Source organism: Ursus americanus, chromosome 1 (genome assembly GCF_024610735.1).
Source record: "Ursus americanus isolate L20-20 chromosome 1, mUrsAme1.1.p, whole genome shotgun sequence".
Taxonomy (NCBI): Eukaryota; Metazoa; Chordata; class Mammalia; order Carnivora; family Ursidae; genus Ursus; species Ursus americanus.
In genome coordinates, this window is record NC_142127.1 from 107,360,214 (window position 1) to 107,386,660 (window position 26,447).

At 51.9% G+C, this 26,447-nt stretch overlaps 1 protein-coding gene across 2 annotated transcripts; it reads left to right on the plus strand.

Annotated features, from left to right (window-relative positions):
• Positions 1-5,446: 5,446 nt before the first annotated feature.
• On the plus strand, positions 5,447-25,409 carry ING5 (inhibitor of growth family member 5). Of its 2 annotated transcripts, none has more exons than XM_045795843.2 (8): positions 5,447-5,525; positions 7,917-7,988; positions 10,225-10,391; positions 11,660-11,771; positions 11,933-12,026; positions 21,413-21,548; positions 21,881-21,942; positions 23,615-25,409. In XM_045795843.2, exons 1-8 carry the CDS (start codon positions 5,489-5,491, stop codon positions 23,655-23,657), a joined length of 723 nt encoding a protein of 240 aa, XP_045651799.2. In that variant the 5' UTR covers positions 5,447-5,488; the 3' UTR covers positions 23,658-25,409. The 2 variants fall into 2 exon arrangements, with proteins under 2 accessions (XP_045651799.2, XP_087721296.1); XM_087865170.1 differs by having other exon boundaries at positions 10,225-10,361.
• The last annotated feature ends 1,038 nt before the right edge of the window (positions 25,410-26,447 follow it).

Consider the following 26,447-nt stretch of genomic DNA (forward strand, 5'->3'; position numbering starts at 1 on the left):
GGCGCCCCGGTGGGGTGCCCTTTTGATTGCAGTAGCCGCTTAACTAGCACAGGTCTGGTGACCGCTGTTATTAAGGTATAACAAGCAGTTTTGCTTCTGTGTCTTCCAGCACGTCCTGCCTCTTTTTATCAGAATGACGCTAATTGCAGGTCCCAGAACACCAGCCTAACTGTGCTCAATCATCAGGATAGTTCGTTATCACACATAATGCAAAGTCCAGAGTTAGGCAGCCAAGAACGGCTTCCGCTGATGGGTGATGTCAAAGGTCAGGTCCACGTTTTAGCAGTTCTGGCTTTTCCTTCATGGTCACAGGGTGCTTTTAGCATCTCCATGTATCCGGTGCTGATCTCATGGCCCCGCCATGGGCAGAGGAGCACCCTTGCATCTGGACATTCAGTCTTCTTTCTGCTTTGCTGCATGGACAGTTAGGAATCAAGCCTGACTGTCAGCACAGTCTGCCCTGGAGCAGGGCGAGTAGGATCTCGTCACAGCACCACGGAGGCCTTCTCATAGGTGGGCACAAGGACATCCACTTGGTGGAGGACATTATGGGGATCTGGGTCTGAGTGTGCTTGGGGACAGAGGTGACATAAAATGGGTTGTAAGGTGCTGATGGCCAAAGCTGGCTGATGAGCACACCGGGCTCATTAGGGCCTCCCTACTCTTACGTGTTTGGGATTGTCAATTAAAAAAAAACAAAAAGACACTAAAACCCTTTTATTGTTCCCCGTTCCTCAAGTGTGCTGAACCTCCCGTCTCACAGGATGTGTCAGCAGCGTCTTCCTCACTTCCTCACTGTGTTAGCCAGGCCACCATACCAAAACACCATAGACTGCGTGGCTCCAACGGCGCCAGTCTTTCCACTGGACATGTGTGGAGAGAGGTCTCTGGTGTCTCTTCCTCTTAATTCCCTCTCCAGATACAGTCACACTGAGGGTTAGGGTTCAACCTATGAATCTGGGGGAATAGTCGGTCTGTAGCACTCGCCTACTTCCAGAAGAATCTGCTGGGCACATGAATGCCCGACTAGGCTTCATTTCCCAACCCCACTTGCACTTACATGTGACCACGTAGCTGAGCACCGATGAAGTGTGAGTAGAGGTGGTGTGTGCTCCTTCAGACAGCAGGTAGCCCTTTGCAACCAGGCCTTGACTGTGCTGATGATGACAAAACTCCCTGGGGACAGACACCATGCTGGAAGGAATCTGGGCTCCTGTGTGACCCGGTGAAGCATGGTTGCTGCCCCCTGGACTATTCACGTTGGGACTGTTGCACAAGAAATAAAATTTTGTCTTTTCTAAGCCACTGGAGTTTGGTTGGGTTTCTTTGTGTTAGACTGGCTTAGCCTTCCCCTAAAGCACTGTTTCTGAGTTGGTGGACATTTTGATTGTCACAACTTGGGGGGTGCTAACTGTATCCGGTGAGTAGAAGCCAGGGATGCCATTGAGCATCCTACAAGGCAAAGGACAGTACTCCCACCCAGCAAAGAGTTTTCTGGCCCAAAATATCAACAGTGCTGAGGTTGAGAAGCCCAGCCTTTTTTTTTTTTTTTTTTTTTTTAAGACTTTACTTAATTATTTGAGAGAGAGCATGAGTGGGGTGAGTTGCAGAGGGAGAAGCAGGCTCACCGCTGAGCAGGGAGCCCAACATGGGGCTCCATCCCAGGATCCCAGGATCATGACCTGAGCTGAAGGCAGAGGCTTCACCGATGGAGCCACCCAGGCGCCCCCAAAACCCTGCTCTTAAGTACATTGCAATTAAAGGAAACCATAAAGGAGTCCTCTCTCTGGTCGTTTCTAGAACAGGGTCTTTGTAAGAGAATTCATCAGTTTTCTTACATGAATGAAAGAAGACAAACTGCTATCTAGAAGTTATTCCCAATATCTGATATATGAAGGGCCATTAGTCTTAATTTTTTTAATTTAAATTAAATTAGCCAACATATAGTGTATCATTAATTTTAGATGTAGTGTTCAATGATTCATCAGTTGCGTCTAACACCCAGTGCTCATCACATCACGTGCCCTTAATTACCATCACCCACCTCCCTTCCAGCAACCCTCAGTTTGTTTCCCGGAGTCAAAAGTCTCTCATGGTTTGTCTCTCTCTGATTTCTTTTTCTTTTAAAGATGAAGATCAGTTTTCTCATAGGTAATGGGTAAAGGACATAAAATGATAGAATTGCAAATAGCCAGTGGATATGGAAAAATATGTTTAGCCTAACTTAAAATCGAAGAAATACATGGGGCACCTGGGTGGCTCAGTCGTTAAGCGTCTGCCTTCAGCCCAGGGCGTGATCCTGGCGTTCTGGGATCAAGTCCCACATCAGGCTTCTCTGCTGGGAGCCTGCTTCTTCCTCTCCCGCTCCCCCTGCTTGTGTTCCCTCTCTCGCTGGCTGTCTCTCTGTCAAATAAATAAAATCTTTAAAAAAAAATCGAAGAAATACAAATTAAAACACAGGTTGGTTTTTTGGTTATTTTTTTTCTATCAAGTTAGTAAAGAGAAAAAGCCTGACAAAATCTAGGGTTGACAAAAGTGTAAAAACATACTTAGTGGAGTGTCAGTTGGTATAATTTTTTCCTTGGGCAATTAATTTAAAAGTATCAGCACTTAGAACACGTAATACTTTGTGAACTCCTTTTTTTTTTTTTTTCTTTTTTTAAGAGGTAGGGGAGCTGGAGAGAATCGAGCGGGTGCCACACCCAGCCTAAGCCCTACATGGAGATTGATCTCACCCACGACCCCGAGATCATGACCTGAGCTGAAATTAGGAGTCCAATGCTTAACCGACTGAGCCACCTAGGCTACCCAGCAGTTCCACTTCTAAGAATTTATGCCAAAGAACTAATAGGACAAGGTGTAAATTAGAGGTGGCCTCAATCCTTGCTACTCCTCCCATTGAGAGATGGGTCTAATTCCCCTCCCCTCAAATTTGGGTTGTCCCCAACAACTTGCTTGGTCAATAAAATGTAGTGAGATGTCTTGGGACTACCAAGGAGTGTTCACAAGTATTGCAGCTTCTACTGAGGCCTCCCGGAATTCTGGAAGCCCTGCATGGCCATGAACAGAGTACCGCGCAGGAGAGGTCCCATGTAGGCACCTGGTGCATAATGCCAATTAAATGCTACCTTCCAGCCACCCCAGTGACCTCTACAGTATTACATAGAACAAAAGAATCACCCAGCTGAGCTCTGCTGAAATGCATGACTCAAAAATTCTGAGTGATAATAAAATGGTTCTTTGAAGCAGTTGTTTCCAGGTAACTCATTATACAGGATAAATAACTGGAACACACGGATACATACAGCCAGATGAATAAATGTCCATCAGGGCATTATTTATGCTAATGAAAATTGGTAACAAAACATGGTACATCTCTTGTTAAAGTTTGGCACACCAATGCAATGAAATACATCTAGGAAACAAAGTGAAGTAGAACTGAGTAAAACGTGGCCAGATGTTTGCGAAGAGGGTTAGGTTAAAAATGTAAATAGTAGAAAAGTGGATAGTATGATTCACCAGTAAGAAAACGAACAGCCCAATTTAAAAAGTGGGCAAAAGTTACCCGGGCGCATGGGTGCCTCGGTTGGTTCAGCATCTGACTCTTGGTTTCAGCTTGGGTTGTATCTCAGGATTTGGCCCTGAACTGGGCTCCGTGTTCGGTGGGGAGTCTGCTTCTCCTCTGCCCCCCCCCAATACTTTCTCTAAATAAATCTTTTTTTAAAAACTTAAAAAAATAAAAAATGGGCAAAAGTTATGAACAGACACCTCACGCAGGAAGATGTACAGATAGCAAGTATACATGTAAGAAGGTGCTCATTAGGGAATTATGTCATTAGGAAATTGCAAATAGAACAATGAAATAACTCTACCCACCTATCAGAATGGTCAAATTCCAGAACACTGACAACACCAAATGCAAATGAAGATGTGGAGCAACAGGAACACTTCCTCTTTGCTGGTGGAAATGCAAAATGATATGGCCACTTTGGAAGCCAGTTTTGTGGTTTCCTACAAACCTAGACAATCTTACACTTCTTTGTATTTAACCAAAGGATTAAAAAACATGTCCACACAAAAACCTGTACACAAATTATTGTGGTAGGTTTATTCATAATTGGCAAAACTTGGAAACAACCAAGAAGTCCTTCAATAGGTGAACGGGTAAACTGTGGTACCTCCAGACAATGAAATATTACTCAGCATTAAGAAGAAATGAGTCATCAAGCCACAGAAAAGCATGGAGGAACCTTAAGTGCATTTTACTAAATGACAGAAGCCCGTCTGAAAAGTCTGCACACTGTGTAATCCCAACTCTACAACGTTCTGGAAAAGGGAAAACTGCAGCAAAAAGATCAGTCTTTGCCAGGGGTGTGGGGAGTGGGGAGAGGAATGAAAAGGTGGATGGAGCACAGGATTTTGGGGGCAGAGAAACTATTGTGTATATTGTTAGATGTTATTATACATTTGTCAAAACCTATAGAATGTACAACACTGATGTACTAATGTAAACTATGGACTTCAATAATGTATCAAAATTATTTCAACAGTTATAATGTACCACAGTAGTGCAAAGTACTTGTAATGGGGCTGTGTGTGTGTGTGCCCGCGCACGTGTTTAGGGGTATATAGGAGCTCTACTTTCTTCTCAAATTTTCCGTAAACTTAAAACTACTCTAAAAAATTAAGTCTACTTAGTTAAAAAAAACCCAACACAGCCACAAAGGTCGGTAGAGTGCAATTAGGTACCCGTGCGTGTGTGCATTTTCCCAAGCACTGAAAGGAGGCTAGAAAGGATGCACCCAAACTGCTAACACTCAGATTCAAAGGTGAACGAGATCCTGAGGAGGTGGGGAAACTAAGTTCCGGTGCAGTCTGAATTTTCTCAGTGAACCTAAGATGGGCAAAAACAGTGTTTCCATTTGTTCGCATCTGACAGGTTCAGGGGCGAATTCACGAAACGGACTCTACGTTTAAACACGCATCCTTAATAACGAAACCACTACTCCACTGGTCAGGGTGTGTTAACCTGTGGGAGGACGGCCACGAGCCTCCGCGGCCTGAGGCCCCTTCTCCCGCGCCCCGCGCTCCACCTGCACGTGCGCCGCCGGCCGCCCCGCCGGGCGCTGGGGAATCCGCGCGCGCTGTCGGGACCACGCTCCACACACCCCGCCCGCACCTGCTCGCCCGCCAGGGCAGGGGCCGGGGAGGGGGGCGGGATCCCGGGGCCCGGGGCCTCGCGGCCAGGGGCGTACACCCAGGACGTGCGGAGCCCCCGACCCCGCCTCCGGGCCCGGACCCCGCTCCCGCGCGACGCCGCGCGCAGCCCGCCGACCGGAAGTCGGGAGGGCATGTCTAGACGGCGCCCCGCCCCACCCGGCGAACCAATCAGCGCCCGAGGTTCATTAATAGTGAGCGCGCCGGCCCCGCCTCCGCCCATCGCGGCACCGCCCGCCCGCGCAGACCTAGAGCGCGGCCGCGGACGAAGATGGCGACCGCCATGTACTTGGAGCACTACCTGGACAGTAAGCGCCCCTCGCGGCCCTCGGGCCCGGCGCCCGCGCAGGGTCTCCCCCCATGGACCCACCCCGCGGGCACCAGGCGCCGCGCGCGGACCCCGAGGGCTCGTGGGGGCGACAGGGGCGGTCCGGCGGCGGCGGGGGCGGCGGGGGCGCGCGCGGGGCGGGGCGGGGCCGCAAGGAGGTGCGCGCGGGGGGCGCGGCGCGGGGTCCCACCGTCACGGCCGCGCCAATTCCAGGTGCGTCACGGAGGGGCGGGGCCGGTGCATGCCGCGGCCCCGCCCTCCCCGGCTAGGCCCCGCCCTCGGCCCTGGCCTCAGCGGCCGCCCCGCCCTCCCCGCCCTCGGCCCCTCCCGGGCAAGGCCCCGCTCACGGCCCCGCTCCGCCCTTCCCGGCCCTCTCCGCTGGCTTGGCCCCGCCCCCTCACTAGGCCCCGCCCAGGCCCCGCCCCCACCGCGCCTTTAGGCGCAGGTGGTCGAGCCCCAACCTCCTCGACGCTGGGTGGGGCATGGGGGGCTCCGAATCCGGGATGTGGGGGGCTCCGGCCGGGGTTCTGTGCCTGCTCCTGTGGTGACCTGGGAGTTGGGGGGGGGGACGATACTGGCGTGGAGAGTGTCCTCGGGCGCCTGTCCTTCCGCGTGGCGTCGGTGGGAGGGGACTGGCCGCGCTGGTTCAGGTGTTGAGGACAGTGATGGTCACCCACGGAAAGACGTCTGGGAGACTCTTCTGCAGCCGTCCTTCTGTCTACACGTAGCTCAGGTTGGGGCCTCCTGAGGGAACTCCTGAGCAGATGGGAAAGTGCGGGCCGCGGAGGCCAAGTCGCTTGTCAAGGTCATGCACTGGGCAGCGGAGAGCCCACAGTTTGAACGCTGCTGATCTGGTCCTGGCTGCAGACGGCCTTGGGGGGGCGGCGGGGGTGCCGGTCTGAGTGCTCAGCAGCGCTGTGTCGCAGTGCGAATACACACGGTCGCTGGTCCCTGCAGCTGCTGACGGTCAGGGGTGAGCCCCTGCCCTGGGGGAGACGTGGGGTTCGGTCCAAGCCTGAGCCATGGGGGGTCCTGGTGGGAGAGCACTGAGGAGGGGAGGCTCTTCCCTGCCGTCGTCGCTACTGCGCTGACCTGTCTGCTGGGAGCGTTATGGCTTGCCCTCTAAGTCCGGGTACCTGCCCAGTGAGCCCTATGAGGACTTTGAGAACTGTGAGCTCCATCACGCACGGGGCACCTGTGTGCAGGCTCAGGACAGAGGTGCCTGCTTGATTTTTGAGCACCTGCTGTGTGCTAGGAAAGCAGCCTCGGTCCTCATTGTCCTGGAACTTACTTTCAAATGGGGCAAATGGGTGCTTTTAGAAGTTCGCAGCAGATTAAGGGTCATGCAGGAGCCCAGCAGGCTGTGAGAGACCTGGGGTGGCACTGTCCTGCAGAGCCCATGATGGGACAGAACAGGGAGGTCCATGGGGAGGCCGTGGTGAGCCTGGAGGCTGGGGAGGGAGTGTGTGCCGTTCTCTGGAGGAGCTGGGCTGCTGTAAGTTGTGCACACAGGCTGGAAGGCTGGCCTGGAGTAGGAGCACAGCAGTGCCGGGGAGGGGGTGGGGGAAGCAGTGTGGGCTGGGGTCCTCGACCTGTGCTGGCCAGCATGGTCTGTTTAACCTGAAATTAGTGAAACTTGAGCCGATGGAAAGTTCAGTCCCTGAGTCACAGTAGCCCCGCTTCAGGTGCCAGCAGCCCCGTGGCCAATGCCTGCTGTGCTGCGGAGGTCAGGCCTCCTTGCATGACATCTACCACACAGCACTGGCCTGCACCACCCGCACACTGGGTGTCAGAGTAAGGCGGGGGGAGATCAGACAGACCCCAGGGCTTTGGTCTTACTCCTGTGGGGGGTACTGAGAGGGGAGGGCTGGCAGGGGGTATGGGGTAAAAGAGCCACACGGGCCACCCTCCCTGCCTCTGCTTGCAGCTCGAGGCTAAGTCCTCCCATAACGTCCAGCTTCTGACACCCTCTGAAGCCTGTCAGTCTTAGGAGAGTTTCATACCCATCCCCCCAAAACATACCTCAACCTTTCTTCTTTTTTTTTTTAAGATTTTATTTATTTGACAGAGATAGAGATAGCCAGCGAGAGAGGGAACACAAGCAGGGGGAGTGGGAGAGGAAGAAGCAGGCTCATAGCAGAGGAGCCTGACGTGGGGCTTGATCCCATAACGCCGGGATCACGCCCTGAGCCAAAAAGGCAGACGCTTAACCGCTGTGCCACCCAGGCGCCCCTATACCTCAACCTTTCTGTTCCCCAAATCCTAACAGAAACAGAAAATGAAGTGAGCTTATTGTTTGTAGACTTTAGGTATAAAGTCTGGAAGGCCGGTTTTGTCCTGCTACTGAGAAGTGTGCGTCTCTGTGTTTCAGGCATCGAGAACCTTCCATGTGAGCTTCAGAGGAACTTCCAGCTCATGCGCGAGCTGGACCAGAGGACAGAAGGTAGGTCCAGGCTCCTCAGTACTGCCAGTGGTGGGCTCTGACAGCTGAGGACAGGTGGCCCTGGTCTCCCAGGGCCCTGGGGCAGTGTGGTGGTGTCTTATGCACACAGTGCCCACACTTTAAAATTCCACTTTGTTTTTTGGGATCTAGCACATCTTTCTGTAACATCTTTATAATCATCACCGATTCCTCATTACCTTTCCTGTCCTTTAAAGAGGTTTTCTGGTTTCAAACTGAGTACCTGTAGTTTAAACGATGGCACTTGGCGATCGTCTGGTATTTAGCTCCCTGTTTCTAAACATTGTGTTTTTGTGGCTGTTTCTTACTCTGCTTCCCTTTGGCTTTGGGCTTTACTCTGTCATGTGGAATATGCAGGTTTGCTTCCCCCTCCCCCTGCTGTCCCCTGACGTAGTGGCTTAGAATCGGAGCGTGCGGTCGACCAGGGACGGCGTTTCCAGGACTCTTGTGGACGTGGTTTGCCACTGGGCCACATCTCATGCTATGCTTATGTGACCTTTTTTGAATAACTGTGTTTTTTTAGAGTTCATAATTGCTTTGTTTTCTACATTCCATATACATTCCACATTTCTACTGTGTCTGCCGAGCCAGGCGATCTGCCAGTCCCGAGTGTGCTGTCCACACTCAGACCTTGCCCCTGGAGCGTCCTGTCTTGTGGGTCTTGTCTGGGCTGGTTGTGTCTAGGCCTGCGACACAGGCACGGTCTCTGCTCATCTTTGGTGCAGGACCCTGATTCCTGTGTTGTAAACGTCCTTTCTCTTGATCTGCTCCCTTGTTTTACTGGAGCCTATCCTCCAGTAGTTTCCTGCAAAACAGTACATGGGAAGGTAGTTTCTTAAAATGCTCTGTGTCCGAGAATGTCCTTGTTCTGGTCTCCTAATTGGTGAGCAGTTTGGCTGGGTATAGAATTCCAGCTTGCCAGTCCTTTTCCCTCAGCATGTGGAAGGCACTGCTGCTTTGTCTCCCAGCATCCCCGTTGCCCTAGAGAGATCCGATGCTGTTTGGATTCCTCCTCCTTTATACCTGTGATCTTCTTGCCTTTCCTGTGTAGCAGCTTCTGGGCTGCTGTCTTTGTCCCTGAGGTTTTATGTTTGGTGGCAATGTGCTTGGGCGCGGGTGAGTTTTCATTCTCTGTGCCTGCCACATATTTTGTAAGATCAGAATAGCTGTGGTTTTTCACTGAGTACAGTCTCCTGACTAGCAGAGACAGAGAATTCTGTTTTTGTGAAGTACCGCATTTACGTTCAGGAATAAGCAGAAGTGTTTATACACTGTCTACCAAATAGCACCTTGCAAACCTCTCCCTGGGTGGAGAGAGGGAGTCTGGCGCCTGGGGCCCGTGTAACCCTGCTGAGCATGCGGCCCCTCCCCGCAAGGAGCTCCCACCTTCCGTTTGCACCTGCAACAAGTTTTCTCACCTCCCTAAACCAAAGAGTTCACAGTTGTACGTGTCGGTCCTTAGTATCAGTGGGATCTCACCGTATGTTGTCCTTTATGTCTTGCTTTTCTGGCTCAGTGCCACTTTCTGTGGGATTAATCCACGTTGCTGTGTGTGATAGTTGTTGTGCTGTTTGGTGCTGGGTAGTGTTTTGCTGTGTGAATGGACCACAGCTTATCGGTCTGTTTTACTGTGGATTGCACATTTGGCTTGTTTCCTGTTTTCTGCATTGATGAATGTTTTCCCATATGTACCCTAAATCTGGGGGTGTGTACTTAGGAGTAGAATGCCAGGTTGTAGCTAAGGGGAGCGCATAATTTGTTATCCGAACAGGGACTGTTGGGAGTCAGGCGGAACGCGTACGTTCTGGGAGGGCAGTTACACACTGTAACGTCCTGGGCGTGCTGCTCCGGCTGTGGCAACCACACGGCCCCGGCGCCAGGCCGTCTGCCGAAGGCTGTGCCCGCCAGGCTCCCACCAGCGGAGCCTCCGTGTTTAGTCAGCCGCTTTGTTGCTGCAACTTGGCTTTGGTTTTTTTTTTCAAGATTTTGTTATTTGATGGAGAGAGAGAACGCGCACAAGCAGGGTGGGGGGCAGGGAGTCTGCTTCTCCCTCTGCCCGACGTGGGACTCGATCCTAGGACCCTGAGATTGTGACCTGAGCTGAAGGCAGACGCTCAGCCGACCGAACCCCCCAGGCTCCCTGCAACTTGGCGTTGTTCTGTACTCGTTATCGTGGACTCTGTTGCAGGGACTAGCTTTCCCCCCATTTCTCTGTCAGATAAGAAGGCAGAGATTGACATCCTGGCTGCGGAGTATATCTCCACGGTGAAGACGCTGTCCCCGGACCAGCGTGTGGAGCGCCTGCAGAAGATCCAGACCGCCTACAGCAAGTGCAAGGAGTATAGTGATGACAAGGTGCAGCTGGCCATGCAGACCTATGAGATGGTGAGGGGCAGGGCGGGGCCGGCTCGGACAGAGAGGGGCTTCTGGGGGTGTGCTTCCCCAGGCACCGTCCTACAGTCTGCTTTCCACGCCCTTTGTGCTCGTGTATTTGCATGCTTATTTGTTCTCAGTTTTTGTATATTGCTGCTTATTTTTGTCAGCCCCAGGTAAAGTCCTAGAATTTGCTGTGTCCAGTTTTCTCTCAGGTAGGCTCGTGTGGGGCTCACGTCGTGGCACAGAGCCGTTGTCACGTGACGCACATCAGGTCGTGTAGTGAAGGAGGCTCTGCCGACCTCACACACTGTCACCTAACTCCGTGCCCTGCCTCCCCTGGTAAAAAACAATTATCTTTTTAAAAGCTGAATTAAGTGTATTCGAGGAAGAATACTCTGAAAGGAGGACGTGATGCTTGTTTGGGGTTTTGATGCCCCAGAGTGCTGAATCTTTTTTCTTTTTATGATTTATTTATTTTGGAGAGCGAGAGTGCGCGAGAGAGCGCTCGCATATATACGCGCACAGGGATGGGGGGGCAGAGGGAGAAGGAGAGGGAGAATCTCAAGCATACGCCTTGCTGAGCCTGACCCGGGGCTTAAGCCTAAGACTGTGAGATCATGACCTGAGCGCTTGACCGACTGAGCCCCCCAGGCACCCCTCCAGAGCGCTGGATCTTTACAGTAAGCAGCTTGCTTTTTAAAAGTTAGGTTTGATCAAAGTTGTGAGAGACAGTCAGATTTTCTCTGATGCATCACAGAGTTTGAGACTGTAGTTTGTTTCCAGACAAGGATGGATAGAGAAACCCTCCTTTTGGACAGTGACGCGTGGTGTGGGTTGACTGTTGTGAGACCGCGGCCTCTGCCAGGGGCGGTGTGGTGACTGTCTTACCCGCACCCTTTGACCCCCATTGCCCTTCTCTTTCTTCCTTCTTCTATCTTGTCCTGCATACAGTGTTAGAGCCCTTTTCTCTGAGAACCTGTACGCTCTTCAGATTTTTAACGAGGGTTAAGTTAGGGTCCTTGTCCCCGTTCCATTGCACTTCACAGCCCCGTCTCTCATTATTGGCTACCTTCATGGTTTTCCTGAGCAGGATGTATTCTGTCGGGGTGTCAAAAGACCCTTCATAACCTGAGATAGTGGACCTTGTTTTAGGAGCTTTCTTAATTGAAAAACTCAGAGGGCAGGAATACTTCCTGGTTGACTTCCAGTGTGTTTGTGATTCCTGAGGTGTTTCGTTTTCATTTTTAAGTAAGACTAGTGCGCGTCCTTTTCCGTAGGTGGATAAACACATTCGAAGGCTCGATGCAGACCTGGCACGCTTCGAAGCGGATCTGAAGGACAAGATGGAGGGCAGTGACTTTGAAAGCTCTGGAGGACGAGGGTTAAAAAGCAAGTCTTAAGTTTTCTTGATTTTGTTACTGTTATCTATGGAGTTTTGAAGAATTTTGGTGATAAATATGCGAGGAACATTATGGTAAATGTATTTGAGTAACTCTGGTCTGGCTTTAGTGAGTTCTGTGAAGGTAATTGGGATGTTTATTGTCTTTCAGAAGGTCGAGGTCAGAAAGAAAAAAGAGGCTCCCGGGGTCGTGGCAGGAGGACCTCAGAGGAAGATACTCCAAAGAAAAAGAAGCATAAAGGAGGGTGAGAGGCTCTTTTCCTTGTCTCTTTCTCCCCAAAGATTACTTAGCATTAGTATTTCCTTAGCATCTAGAAACAGCAGTGGCAGCTAACAGCGAGGAAGTGCTTCCCGTGTGCCCGCGGTGGGTGTGGTTCCGCATGCTGTCCCCGTGCCGGCTCCGGCTCCGGCTGTGCTCGGCAGCCCGACGGGTTCCCAGGGGAGTGACCGGCCCTAGCGTTACAGCTCCTGCGCGGGAGAGCTGGGCTTGCACTGGGCGGTCTGACTGCACAACTCACGCTCTCAGCCCCTCTGTGTCCTGCCTCTTGAGTGACATCCTCTTTATTGACAGTTCAGGCTAAGCCACGCTTTAGCAGCTAAATACATAGCTGTGCATTGTTTTATGTATAAATACATATTTTGGATATATTTGTTATTAAGTTGCACAACTGCATTTATTAAATATGTGTGTCATTTACCTTGAACTTCAGAATATTTCATTTAAAGCTTTCTCCCACCTGCTCCCCCATCCCCCAAGCTGTTGTGTTGCTTCACAGAAGTGATTTTTAGAGTAGAGAGAAAATAGTAGAGCGCCCCATGGCGTCTGTGGAGGTGGTTTTGACCGTTAGGGGGAGATCTCAGAGAGTCTGCTCTTGACCAAAAAAAAGGGAGAAGTTTTGGTTCTTAAACCTGCTGTTTGAACTTTTAAGAAAAACTCCAAGCACCATTTTGCGGTATACATATGCAGAACAAACGTGTGTTTAATGAATTACTGTGGGGCGCGTCCTTGTCGGTCACTGACCGCTGCCAGAAGCACCTTCACGTACCCTGTCGAAAACATCACCTCCTCTCTCTGCTCCAAGTAAACACGACCCAGACTTATGTGCTGTTTATTTCCATTCTCTGTAGTTTTGTCCCCAACATGCGCATTCCTGGACACTACAGTTTAATCTTGCTCTTTTTTTTTTAACCTTTAAAGTTAACTTTATTAAGGAATAATTTACATACAATAAAATGTTCTTAAGTTTACAGTTTAATGCTGTATTCGGTTTCTTTAAAGTTATGGAAGTATTCAGCCTTTCTGTTTCTTCTTGAGTCAGTTTTGGTAATCTGTGTCAAGGAATTGGTTGTTTCATACAAGTCGTCAGATTTATTCTCATCAGATTGTTCGTAATATTACATGATTGTGTTGTGGGATCTGTACTGACGATTCCTGTGTCAGACCTGATGTTGATAATTTATGTCTTCTCTCATCTTGTCTTGATCTTTACAGAATTAGATTTTGGTTTCATTGGTTTTTGTATTTTCTCTCTTGTTTGTTTTCTATTTCATTGATTTCTGCTCGTATATTTTTTAGAGGGAGGGAGGGGCAGAGGAGTGGGAGGGAGAGACTCTTGGGCTCCGCGCCCAGTGTGGAGCTGGATGTGAGGCTTGATCTCACGACCTCGAGGTCATGACCTGAGCCCAAATCAAGCGTCAGATGCTTAACCTACTGAGCCACTCAGGTGCCCCTATTTCTGCTCATATTTGTGTTTTTTCCTTCCCACTACTTGGATTTACGTTGCTTTTCTTTTTCTGGCTTTTTAAGGTGAAAGTAGCTTAGATCAGTGATTTTCATACTTTCCTTCTTTTCTCATGTAAGTATTTATTTAAAACTGTAAATTTTCTTCTAATTACTGTTTAATTACTGTTTTAGCATATCCCACAAATTTGGATATGTTGTCTTTTTATTTTTATTTCATTCAAAATATTTTAAAATTTCCTTTGTGGTTTTTCTTTGACTCATAACTTATGTAGAAGTATGTTCTCAGCTTCCAAATAATTTGGTATTTTCCAGGTAACTTTCTGATTTCAATTTTTTTTTTAAGAGTTTTTATTTATTTATTTGACAGAGATAGAGACAGCCAGCGAGAGAGGGAACACAAGCAGGGGGAGTGGGAGAGGAAGAAGCAGGCTCCTAGCGGAGGAGCCTGATGTGGGGCTCGATCCCATAACGCCGGGATCACGCCCTGAGCTGAAGGCAGACGCTTAACCGCTGTGCCACCCAGGCGCCCCTCTGATTTCAATTTTTAAATTAATTCTGCTATGATCAGAGAATATCATATAATAGAAATTCTCTGAAGTCGATTAAGTCTTGCGTTATGATTTACGGTCCTGTCCTGCCGTATGTTCCAGACACCCTTGGAAAGAATGTCCCGTTTTGCTGTTTTGGGTGGAGTGGTCTGTAAACGTCAGAGAGCTTGGTTGGTAGTGTTGTTGGTCTTCTGTACCCTTACTGATACTCTGTTTATCCATTTGATAAGTTACTAAGGGAAGTGTTGAAATCTCCCAACTCTAGCTTTGGATTTGTCTGTTTCTCCTTTCTGTCATTTTTTGCTTCACGTATTTTAAAGCTCTATTATTTGTTGGTACATACACATTTAGATTTTCCTAAAAATAGCTGACTCCTTCATTGTTATGAAATGTCTCCCTTTTTAAAATTTCTTATAATATTCTTTGTTTTGAAGTCTACTTGGTCTGATATTATGATAGTCACTCCAGTTTTCTTACGATGAATTTTTGCATGGTGGATCTTTTTTCCTTTTTCTTTTACTTTCAACATATTTTTGTGTTTGTATTTAGAGTGGGTTTCTTGAAGTCACCAAAGTAGAGTCTTGCTTTTTTCTTAATCTAGTCTGACAATCTCTGCCTTTTCACTGCAGTATTTAGAGTACTCCGATTTAACCTAATTACTTATATAATTGGATTTAAATTTACCCTCTTGCTGCTAGTTGTCTGCACCATCCCTTCTTTTAGTGTCTTCTTTTAGATTAATCAAGTAGTTTTTAGTGGTTTTATTTTTTTGTATTCTATTTTAAGGACTGTTCTAGTGTGTACACCCTGTTCGTTAACTTACCACGGTGACCTTCCAACAATGTTACGCTATTTTGTGTTTAATGTAAGGACCGACACAAGTGTTTTTCCCTCCTGTCTTTTGTGCTGTTGTCAAAAGTTTTACTTCACAACATATTGTTGGTGTTGTTTTAGGTCTAAACCATTGATTATATTAAACAGATTTTCAAACATGAGAAGGAATTTAGTTGTCACTCAATGCACATACGATTTCCACTGCTTTTATTTCTTTACGTAGATGCAGATTTCCATTTCTCCTGCCTGTGGAACTCCCTTCAGCGTGTTTTGCATGTAGGGCTGCTGATGGTGATGAATTTCCTCAAATTCTTTTCTCTGAAAATGTCTATTTTATCTCCTTTTTTGAAGGATATTTTTGATGGATATAGAATTTTAGGTTGACTTTTTTTTCTAGCACTAAAGATGTCCCATTGTCTTCAATCTTGGATTCTGATGAGAAATTAGTGATAATTCTTATCTTTGATTTTTTTTTATATGTAAGTGGCTTTATTTATTTTTGCTGCTTTTAAGATTTCCACTCAGCAGTTTGAATTTTAGTAACTGAATTACGGTCTGTCCTGGTGTGGATTTTTTCGTGTGTATTCTGCTTGAGGCTGTTGAGCTCCTTGGACCTGCTAGTTTATAGTTTGTATCAAATTTGGAAAATTTTTGGACATTCATTATTCAAATATTTTTTTCTGCTCTTCTTTTGTCTTTTTATGGGACTCCAATTACGTGTATGTTTCTTGATATTTTCCCACAGTTCACTGAGGCTCTGCTTATTTTTTTGGCCAGTGTTTTTCTTTCTATTTGGATGTCTCTGTTACTTTATCTTCAAGTCTTTTTTTCCTTGGTGTCTAATTTAATCTTAGTTTCCTTTAGTGAATCTTCCACTTAAGAGATTCTCTTGTAAAGAAGTTCTATTTATTTATATTTCATACTTTGTTTTTCTTATTACATTTATATTTTTTTTGTCTTTGAACATAAGTATTTATAATAGCTTTTTGAAAGATCTTTTTTTCTGAATCTATTTGTTACTTCCAAGTATATATCTTTTTTTTCTAAAAACCAATTTTTTAAGGTATGACTGCCATACAAAAACCTTTACATATTTAACATACACAGTTGGAATAGTTTGGCAGGTCTGTTTCTATTGACTGTTTTTTCTCATGGTTCAAGTCACATTTTTCTGCTTCTTCACACGTCTTGTAATTTCTTATGGGATGTTAGACAGTGTGAATGTTATGTTGTTGAGTGTCTGGATTTTGTTGTCTTCACTTAATGGGTGTTGAATTTTTTTTTTTATTTTTATTTTCTAATTTTTGTTCAGTGGTTTAATCACCTGTGGATCAACTTGATCCTTCGCAGCCTCTTTTTTTTTTTTTTTTTTTTTTATTTGAGAGAGAACACAAGCCAGGCGAGGAGCAGAGCGAGAGGGAGGAGCACACTCCCTGCTGAGCGCTGAGCACGGAGCCCGATGCCGATGCAGGACTCGGTCCCAGGACCCTGAGATCATGACCTGAGCCGAAGGCAGATACTTAACCAACTGAGTCACCCAGGTGCCCTTGTGGGCTCGTTTTTAACCTTTGTAAAAAAAAAAAAAAAAAAAACAACTTTTTTCTTAAAGGGCCAGATAGTAAATATTTTAGGCTTGCAGGGCATGTTGTCTTTGTTGTGTGACCACTCAGTTCTGCTGTTTTATATCAAAAGCATCCACAAAAAATATGTAGCTGTGTGATGTGGGTGTGTTTCAATAAAACTTTATTTACAGAAACAGCTAACTGCCGGCCATATTTTGCCAGCCCCTAGGTTAGGGTAGAGCCTTTATTCTTGGGTTGGTTAAGTCATACTGCTGAGGCATAACCCTTCTGGGTTCCCTTCTGGATTTAGTGAGGCCCGTCCACGCTGGCTGGGTGGAGCTGACACGTCGCTGAGCCTCTGTGCGAGCGGCGGCTGCTGTTCAGCTCACAGCTCCCCTGTACCCTCTGCCTGCACTCATGGATTCTCACCCTGTGCACAGCTTAGGTTTTGGTGAAAAACTCAAAGGGATCCCTTTGCAGAGCTCTGGAGCACATTCTCTCTACCTTCCTCCTTTCCAGCTCCTTGCCACCAGATTCCAGCAGCCTTACCCTCCTCGAACTTTGGTTTTTTTCCTCAGTTCTAGACACGCATGTTGCGTCGGGTGTTCCTGTTGGTGGACTGAGGCGTGGGCAGTGCTTCCAGTAGGAAGCTGAGATGATTGCAGGGTTGATCTTAGGGTTCCGTCCTGAGCTGCCTCTTGTCAGCGTCTGGAAACGGCCGCTTCACAGGTTGTGTCCCATTTTCTAGCTGCTCACAGCAGGAGGGCAAGTTCGGTGCCTGTTATTGTCTCCTGCTCAGAAGCGGAAGCCTTTTTATTTCTCGTGTAGAGAAGCCCTGTCAGTCTCTTTCACGTGTGAGTTTTTCTCCATCCCTTTCTTTTCTCCACAATTTTCCTTCGGAGGAACCTGAACTGTTTGACTGCTAGTGTTGCCCAGAGTTTTGATTTTGCTGACAACACATGAAGCCTGGAGAGCACGTCTGCAGTGAACATGTAGATTCTGCTTCTCCTCTTCTGCTCGGTGGGTTTGTTTGATCTTTGGGGATGCCTGGTTTCCTGTGTGCCCTTGCTGGGGCTGGTGCTCGTGGGTCTGGCAGGGTTGATGGGCCCACGCCACGGTGGCCTCTCTGGGCGCAGTCTGGCTGCGTCAGTTACAGAGGGAGGAGACCACCGATGTGGGGTGTTTCGTACATTGTCGTTTTCTGTTCCAGAACATCCATTGGATTCCTCCTTTTGTAGATTTTAGTTCCTTTCTGAAAAGTGTCCATATTTGCATTCTTCTCACTCATATTTTCTTTGCGATAGCCACTTCAAGCACTTGTGTGCTGGTTTTCGCTTCGGCTCATTGGTGCCTCTGCTCCTGTTGGCCAGCCTCCCCTGGGGTTTCGGCCACGTTTTCACATCCTGTAGATTTTAGTGTCTATCTGACTTCAGGTGGGAGAGGAGCGTGCAGGGTGAAATTCGTGCTGTTCCCCGGGACTTTATTTTGCTTTTGGTCCAGGCACACGGAGCCGGGTGGAGGCCGGGGCGGGGGGGGGCTCTTTACCTGGGCCCAGTCCCCTCCCCAGCCCTCCCCAGTTCTTGATGGAGAACCCACGGTTTATTTCTCCTTCCCGAAAGGCTGCCTGTGTGGCTGGGCAGCGCCCTGGCGATGCTCAGTTTTCCTCTCTTGTGTCCTGCCTCCCCTGTTGCTACTGTTGGCGGAGGTCAGGAGGAAGAGGCGGGCCCCTTCCCCGAGAACACGACACGGCTCTTTGCTGTGCCTTTCTGCCACTCCGCAGCGTCTGCATGCCCCGGGCTCAGGAAACAGGCTGTGGGGTCATTGCTGCCCTGAGTGTCTGGTTCGGCAGTGTCTGGCCATGCTGGCTCAGTGTGTCCTCCAAAGGCCAGCCGGTCCTTGGCTAAGCCGCAGAGCGGGGCGGCCTGCCAGCTTGGCCGCGGCCCCTCCCTCGGCCCGAGCGCATCTGGCCCGTGTCACTCCACTCTTGCCAGTGTCTTTAAAACGTGGTCTTGGCAGCTTACTGGGCTTGTTTATTTGACTTGTGGCCACAGGGTTCCGAGTCTTCCTGCTCCTTGCTGGTCAGAACCCAAAGGCACAGTGGCCTTTTTTGGATGCAGCGGGCGCTCTCCTCGGCCTCCTCCTCACCAGGGGTCCCTTGCAGGGAATGAGGCCCCAGCTCTCCGACGTGGTTGGAGGCTCCCTGGTGGGGCGTGCACCTGGCTGTGCTCAGACCTCACGGTGATCCACATGTCTTGCTGCCATCTGTGGAAGAGGGAAGAGGCTCAAGTGTGGAGACACTTGAGATGAACGGGCGTGTGGCGGTTCCCTCGACAGCCGTGATGGTGTGCGCGTTGCTGACCGCTGTCTGATGGCGCTGAGGAAGCACGTCGCTTCGCCGCTGCTTCCCCAGCCTTTCTTCTGGGCTGGCTGCAGCTGCGAAGGGGAACGTCGGGTGGGGAGGTTTACAGGGCACCTTGACAGGCAGGTTGGGCTGGACTTGGCCCTTTTGCGTGAATTCCTTCTCCGTGGCGCCCAGAGTGGCCGTGCTGTTCTGTCCTACTGTACAGATGTTGGGACAGGCCAGAGGGCCTCGCTGAGGTGAGGGGTGGGTGAGGGGTGTGTGAGCCGTGCTGGGCCTGCCCTGAAGTCTGGCTCCGGCTTGTGCTTGAGAACCACATCAGGAGGGTCAGGCATGGGAGGGGGATCCCTGGCACTGCCTGGTGAGGGATTCCCGCAGTGTCCAGGGAAATGAGCTCAGAGGACACCTCTTGTGCCCAGCAGGGCCGGAGTGAGGGGGCCAACACGGCCGACATGGGGTCTCCAGCCTGCCCGGCGAGCAGGAAAGGCCCCTCCCCTTCACCCTCCTGTCCCAGAGTCCCGCCAGGTGAGACTGGAGAGGAGGTGCCCGAGGGCCACCCCCAGGCCTCCGCCCTGATTGGGTGGTGCCCTGGAACCTGGGGGACGGGGGCTCAGGTCACGTGTCAGCTCGCGGTGTGAGTTCAGTCAAGCTTTGCCAGCAGAGCACGCAGAGCCGCCGAAGCACAGTCGGCGCACGGAAGGTGCGCACCCTGAGTGCGTCTGTGCGCGACCCCGGGCGGGTTGGCACCGATTGTCCAGGTGAGTGCCCAGGGAGGGAGCCCGCTGATGGGACGACGCAGGCGCAGTGGGGGCTGAGATGCAGTGTCAGGTCGAGCCGAGACGTGTGTGTGGCAGAACGCAGGGAGGCACACCTGGTCTGACGACTGCCTGAAGCATTTGGAGAGCACGTGAAGCAGGGTCCACTTTGTGACGCACACAGATTTCAGAGAAAGACCAGGAAAGTCCTGTCGGTTCCCAGAGACAGAGACTGCTCACTGATAAGAGGGAAGAGGCTCAGACGGGCTCTGGGGCCTTACTCCAGCGGGCAGCACTCACCCCAGGGGCAGCGCTCTTGGGGGTGGGGAGGCGCTGGGACAGGACAGCGCTCTCTGGAGGGGGCGCTGGGACAGAGGATGGCGCTCTCTGGGGGTGCTGCTTGGACAGGATGGCGCTCTCTGGGTGGGGGCGCTGGGACAGAGGATGGCGCTCTCTGGGGGTGCTGCTTGGACAGGATGGCGCTCTCTGGGTGGGGGCGCTGGGACAGAGGACGGTGCTCTCCAGGGGGTGCTGCTTGGACAGGACAGCGCTCTCTGGAGGGGGCGCTGGGACAGAGGACGGCGCTCTCTGGGGGTGCTGCTTGGACAGGATGGCACTCTCTGGGTGGGGGTGGTGCTGAGACAGAGGACGGTGCTCTCCAGGGGGGTACTTGGACAGGACAGCACTCTGGAGGGGGCGCTGGGACAGGATGGCCCTCTCTGGGTGGGGGGTGCTGGAACAGAGGATGGCGCTGTCTGGGGGGGGCAGTGTGGCATGGAGGTGCATGTGAGCCTGGGTGTCTGCGTGCAGAGGCACGGAGTGTTTCTAGACAGGCTGTATGGGAGAGAGGGGGCGGGATTGCTTCTGGGACCAGACTTCTGTGTGTTTCGGTTGTTGCGGTCTGCTGCAGTTTTTAGCTTCCCCTCGAGTTCCTGGTGCGAACTGGCTGTGTCTCCACAGCAGCTGTGTATTCGAATTATGTCTGTGTTCCTGATTCTGGAGGGTGAGGTAGGGAAGATTTTCTTTCTTTGCTAAGTGGAGCATACGGTCTACGTGACCCTGTAGCTGGCAGGTCTATTTGAAAGCTGCTGAATCACACGAAAGAGTGAACAGCCAGCCCCTCCCCGCTCTAATGCAGGCAGACGCTCCCTCCAGCTCTCCCACCTGCTTGGCTGCAGAGCTGTGGGCAGCCGAAGGGAGGGAGGCATGGGCAGGCTGGATTCTGGCTGGGCCACTGGTTAGTGACCTAGGAGGGCTGTGGGGAGTGGGGGGCAATAGATGTGCTTCATGGGGGTGGGTGGGTGATGACGCCATGTGGTCAGAAATGGCCTGCTGGCGGGTGGGCAGCTGGGGGGTGGGAGGGGGCTCCCAAGACTTACAGTTCCAGGAATGGGGAGGGCATCTGGAGGTTTCTGGGTTTTGGGGTGAAGGTGCTGTGGGCATGTGTGGGGTGGAGGTGTGGTACTGGGTGTGTGGGTGAAGGCGGCTGGATCAGTCTGGGTTGGGGTCCAGGGTTCTCAGATGGCATCAACTGGTGGCTGGTGAGTGGGGGTATGTGCCTTCCCCAAGAGAGAGGGTCCCTACGAGGCTGGAGAGGGTGGTCCTGGGGTGGGGTGGGGTGGGCAGGGAGCCCAGGAAGTAGGGCCTGTCCAGATGGAGGGACAAGATGGGCATGGGTTCATGTTTCCAGAGTGGGACCAAGCCCCAGTGCTGGGTGGTGAGTGCTTCTGCTCATGCCCTCTGGGGTGCTTTTGTGCCCGAGTTGTCTTGTACCAAGGGGGCGCTCCATCCCCACCCACCTGCTGCTCAACTGCTGGGTTTCCCTGCAGGTCTGAGTTCACTGACACCATCCTGTCTGTGCACCCCTCCGACGTGCTGGACATGCCTGTGGACCCCAATGAGCCCACCTACTGCCTGTGCCACCAGGTGTCCTACGGGGAGATGATAGGCTGTGACAACCCGGACGTGAGTGTGGGCAGGCTGTGGGCAGGGCCCTGCACCCGTGGTGGGGGGGTGGGCGTTGGGCACAGGTCTAGGGCGGGGCGGGGGTCGTGGGCACTGGGCACACGTCTAGGGCGAGGTCCTGCACCCACAGTGGCGGGGTGGGGGGGTGGGCACTGGGTACACGTCTAGGGCGGGGTCCTGCACCCACGGTGGCGGGGTGGGGGGTGTGGGCGCTGGGCACAGGTCTAGAGCAGGGCCCTGCACCCGTGGTGATGGGGTGGGGGCTGCTGTCTTTGGTGTCTGGCCCACAGAGCACACAGAGTCCTGACTATGGCCTCCTCTCTGCCTTGCAGTGTCCCATTGAGTGGTTTCACTTCGCCTGCGTGGATCTGACCACGAAACCAAAAGGAAAATGGTCAGTATGGGGCGCTGCTCTGTCCTTCCCTGTCTGCAGGGCATCCTGTGCACTGCTCCCCTGCAGAACCGGGCTGTGGCCTCGGGCACTCCGGTGCAGCGCTCCTGGTTCCTGGGGCTGAGCTGGTAGAGGGACAGCTGCTGCCCACGTCACCTGGGCCACGTGTTTGTGGTGTTTGCTTGATTCTTTTAGAGAACGGCTGTTTTGACTCTTTTGATTGAGGTAGAGATGCTCTTATATACAGGTGTGAAATGAGGAGCTCTTTTCCCTGGAGAAATTTTGGGAAAAGGCAAAGAGCATGAGCGTTAAGACCAATCCCAACCTGGGTGCAGGCCAGGGACCTGCGGAGGGGACCTCTGTTTTTGGGAAGCTGCTCAGAGCACTTGGGCACCTTCCCTTCCTGACCCTTGTGTTCAGTGGCAGTGGCAGCTTTTGTGGTGTTCTGAGATTTCATGTAAATAAAAACCAGGTTTTATCTACCCGTGCTTAACATGGACACACGTCCTAAAATGAAATCTCGGAAATCTTGTTCTGCAGAGGAGATGGACAGTCTGTGTCCCGGGCTTCAGGGGGTGACGGCAGCTGTGTGCGGTCCTGGCACCAGGTCACCTCAGGGAGTCTGAGCAGTCACGGGACGCGCCCCTGCCAGTGCCCTGCAGCCGATTGGCACCTGAACGGGGTTGGGGGCTGCTGGCCCACCCATGGGGCAGGTGTGGCTCGGGGGTGGGATGCAAGGAGGGACATTTGATTTGAGTTTGGACATGGGTTTGAGTTGTTTGTGGAACTGCTGGAAGAGTCAGTAGGCGACGGAGAATCATTTTGCTTCTGGGAGGGCCGTGCAGATGGGGGTCCACCCACCGGGTACTAGGAACAGGGCAGGACAAGCAGAGTCAGGGAGGCCGGGTGGGCCTCACCCCTGCTGTCTAACTCTGAGTTTCTCTGGGGTCTTTCCAGAAACCCAGAGTGTGGAGGCTTCTTCCCTGTTAAGTGAGATTGAAGCTCAGACATGTGTTCATGCTTTGCTTCCTCCGGGGCAGCGGCGTGCTCAGTGCTTACTCGCTGGCACAGACTGGACGCTGGCGAATGGTGGCCCGTGCACATCAGCTGCTCCTGCGTCGGGAGCTAGGAAAGCAGCTGGAATGTCTCCTTGTGTCACTAACAGCTCCCCCGGCCAGGAGTGACCAAGGGCAGCCTCTTCTATCTGAGGCGCTGGCCCCACTTGCCCGGGGTCAGCAGGGAGCACTGGCTAACCGTGCAGGTCCCAGGGCCCTCTCGGCCTGCCCGCCTGGCTGGGTGTGCCGTGTGCCATGTTCCGCTGTGCTTGGTCGCCAGCACCTCTGGGCACCCGCGTGGCCGTGGGTGTCGTCTCCCTTTGATCACTGGCGACCACGGCGTCCCACAGGGAGGACCAGTTAACTTGATCGTGAGGAGTGCTCATGCGTAGAAACGGTCCTGCTCATTGATCCGTATCTTTCGACGTCAGAGCACGTGCTGGCTAGGGTGACTTGCTGGGGTTCCCTGTCGCCGGGGGTTTCCTGATGGGAGAGCCACGTGCTCCGTGCGCTCTTCCTGGCGCTGTCTCAGCGGCCTGTCCCGCTGTCCTGGCGGCCCCTGGGAGGCGGGCTGTGGGCCTCTGCACACACAGCGCCGATCACCGTGTCTTTCTCCTCAGGTTCTGTCCACGGTGCGTTCAGGAAAGGAGGAAGAAGAAGTAAGGCTGGTGCCCAGACGAGAAGAGCAAGTTAATATATTCCTTTTTCATGTTGCAATATTTTCTCTTCATTTAAAACTACCTTGTTTCAAATGATATTTAAAAACTCAGTGGCCAGTTGTAATTCTGGATACTTCCTAAAACAAACAAAAATCCACCTGAGCCCTGTTTGCACGAGGAGCGATCTTACAGGGACTTGCCACAGTGACTTTATTCTGGAGACTTTGTACTGGCCCTGCGCCGAGCAGCTGAGCCTTCCGTGGGGGCTGCGGCGGGGACCGTCCAGCCCGTGCACTGCCCTCACTCTGGAGCCGAGGCGTGAGCCTGCGGGGTCCGTCTGTGCTTTCCTGGGGCTGTGCTCAGCACCACTGGAAGCACATCGGTCCTCGTCGAGGCGCCTGCGTGCGTGGGAGCTGGCGAGGCCTTGCAGGAGCTCGTCCGCCGGTCCCAGCTCTGCACCGAGCCCGTGGCCTGTCTGGGAAGGGCGGGGCTCTCCCCGGAGGAGGAGTCTCTGCTTCGCTGTGCACTGCCTTTCTCGTCAGGACTCCCAGTTCCCTCCTTGAGGGTTTTACCTTCTGGAGTAAACGGCCCTTCATTAGCACACGGGCGGTCGTTACCCTGACCGGCCGCGAGAGACGTGCAACAGACAGCTGATGCTCCGTTTCTCTGGGAATTCCTGACGTTTTTACTGTGAAGATGAAATTATCGTACTAGCATGAAGATAGTGGGTCTGTGTGTCTGTGACGTGAGTCCAGTCCAGTAAGAGCTGATTTTAAACCTGTTATGTCGCACACCGGTCAGCAGCTTATGTCTGAGGGACGACGATTATGTGATGCGATTTGTGAATTTCTTGTGCCACGGCAGTTCTGGAATGAAGCTTGGAAACTAGAGTGTGTTTTCTGTTTAATCTGCATTCACCAAACCAATCTTGAACCGTGTTTTTGGGAATTGTTGGGGGAAATTGCATACATTTGGCATGTTGAGATCCATTTGTGATGGTGCGTAGTGTGACTTCTGGGAGCATGCGTGGACTCGGAGACCCTCCAGCATACAATTAGAGAAGTCCGAGGAGTCCCGAAGAAAGAGGGAAGCCTGTTTCTGTCCTCAAGGCAGGCAAAGACACCCAGGAGGCCAAGTCGAGATGTGAAATTCCCAACTGAAAAAGAGATTCTTGCCTTCTTCATCAGCGGGCCTTCTGGAACGGTCCTGCGTCCTCCAGTGGCCTTGCTCACCGTATGTTCCTCCTGTTCTCTAATCTTTCACCAAGGACAGGAGAGGACACGGAGAGAAACCTGGGGGCTGTGTGCCGCACGGGCCACTCCTCACCGAGGCCGTTCCTGGGCGGTAAAGGAGAGCTGAATGCTAGACGTCACAGGGCAGAGGGGGTCCCGCTGGAGCCTGCGTCTGTGGTTCTCAGCTGGTCAGCCTGCACCACACGTGCTGTCCTGCCGTCCTTCCTGAGCTTCCAGGTGACTGCCGGGGGGGGGCGGTCAGTCGGAGAGCGCCACCCTTTCCGTCCCGGGCTGCGTGGTTTAGGGTAGGGGTCAGCCGCTGGCCTGATGAGCTGTCCAGGACTGATGCCTCCCTGCTGCTCAGAAAGGAGGGGTGGGGGCCTCAGGATGAGCGCCGGCCGGCACGTGCCCCTCAGTCTGCTGCAGCCGAGAACGAGGCTTGTTTGTATTTAGTAACTTAGCTTTTTGTTAACACAGGTGTTTAAAGATTGTGGGGAATAAATTGTGGAAAATTGTTTTCTTCACTCTTTTACCAGTTTTCGTGGAGAGGATAGGTAAGTACACGAGTTTGTGATGATTCTTTGGAAGCTAGTTTAATATTTGCACTGCATCTTACAACACTTCCCGGCCGCCGTCATTATGGGGAAACTGGTGTCTGGGGGTGTGGGTGCCTGGGTTCCGGGGCCTCACCGGCTGCGCAGGAGGGACGGCCGACTTCCCCGTCCGGAGCTTGTCTGTCGCGTGTGATGCTGTTCTCTGCTCGTCGCCGTGTCACAGCCCAGCTGCCGGCCTCCTCTTTGTGGGTTTCTGTGCCTGCTGCCGCCAGTGTTTACTTTTGGCAGTCACATAAGTATCTCCAAAACAGCATACGTAGAGCTTGGGAGGAAACAAGACATGAGCAGAGTAGGAAGATTTGTTCCCTCCAACGCCATTTGGGTCACCACGGATCCTCTGCCCCTTCCTGACTGTGAATGCTGTCCGTGAGTCAGAGCGGCGCTCAACAACGGCTGTTTGCTTGGGGAACAATGTCCCGTCAGCTGGCCTGGGGCTAGCCCCGTAGGCCTGGCTCCCTACATCCTGGGTGACTCCCACCAGACCCCCTCTGCCTGCCGGGCACCAGATCTGAGCCGGCAGTGGCTGCAGAACCCTGTTCCTTGGGTTGAGGGGTGTCTGGGCTGGGCCCAGAGGTCCCTCTTGCAGCTGCGTCTGAGCTGAGGGTGCGGGCCCTCCATGGCTGTGGGGTTGACTTGTAGGGAAGGAGCACCGTGGTCAGAGGAGACTCCGCGTGTTCCTTGTTCCCAGTGCGCTATCAGCAGTCAGCAATTTGACAAATAGCCTCTCGTTTTCCTGTAGGAGAACACATGCTGCACTTACACAAATCATTTGTTAAACTGAGCCCCCACGTCCGTAGCTGTGCTAGTGGAGCTGCTGGCTGGGCTGCAGACACGGAGCTGAGGCCCGTGTGACCGGGGTCCCCAGGCAGGCCGATGTGAGCTGCGACCGGCCACGGCCACGGGATCCTGGGGGCTTCGGTCTTCGCAGTAACGATGGGTTTGCTGGGA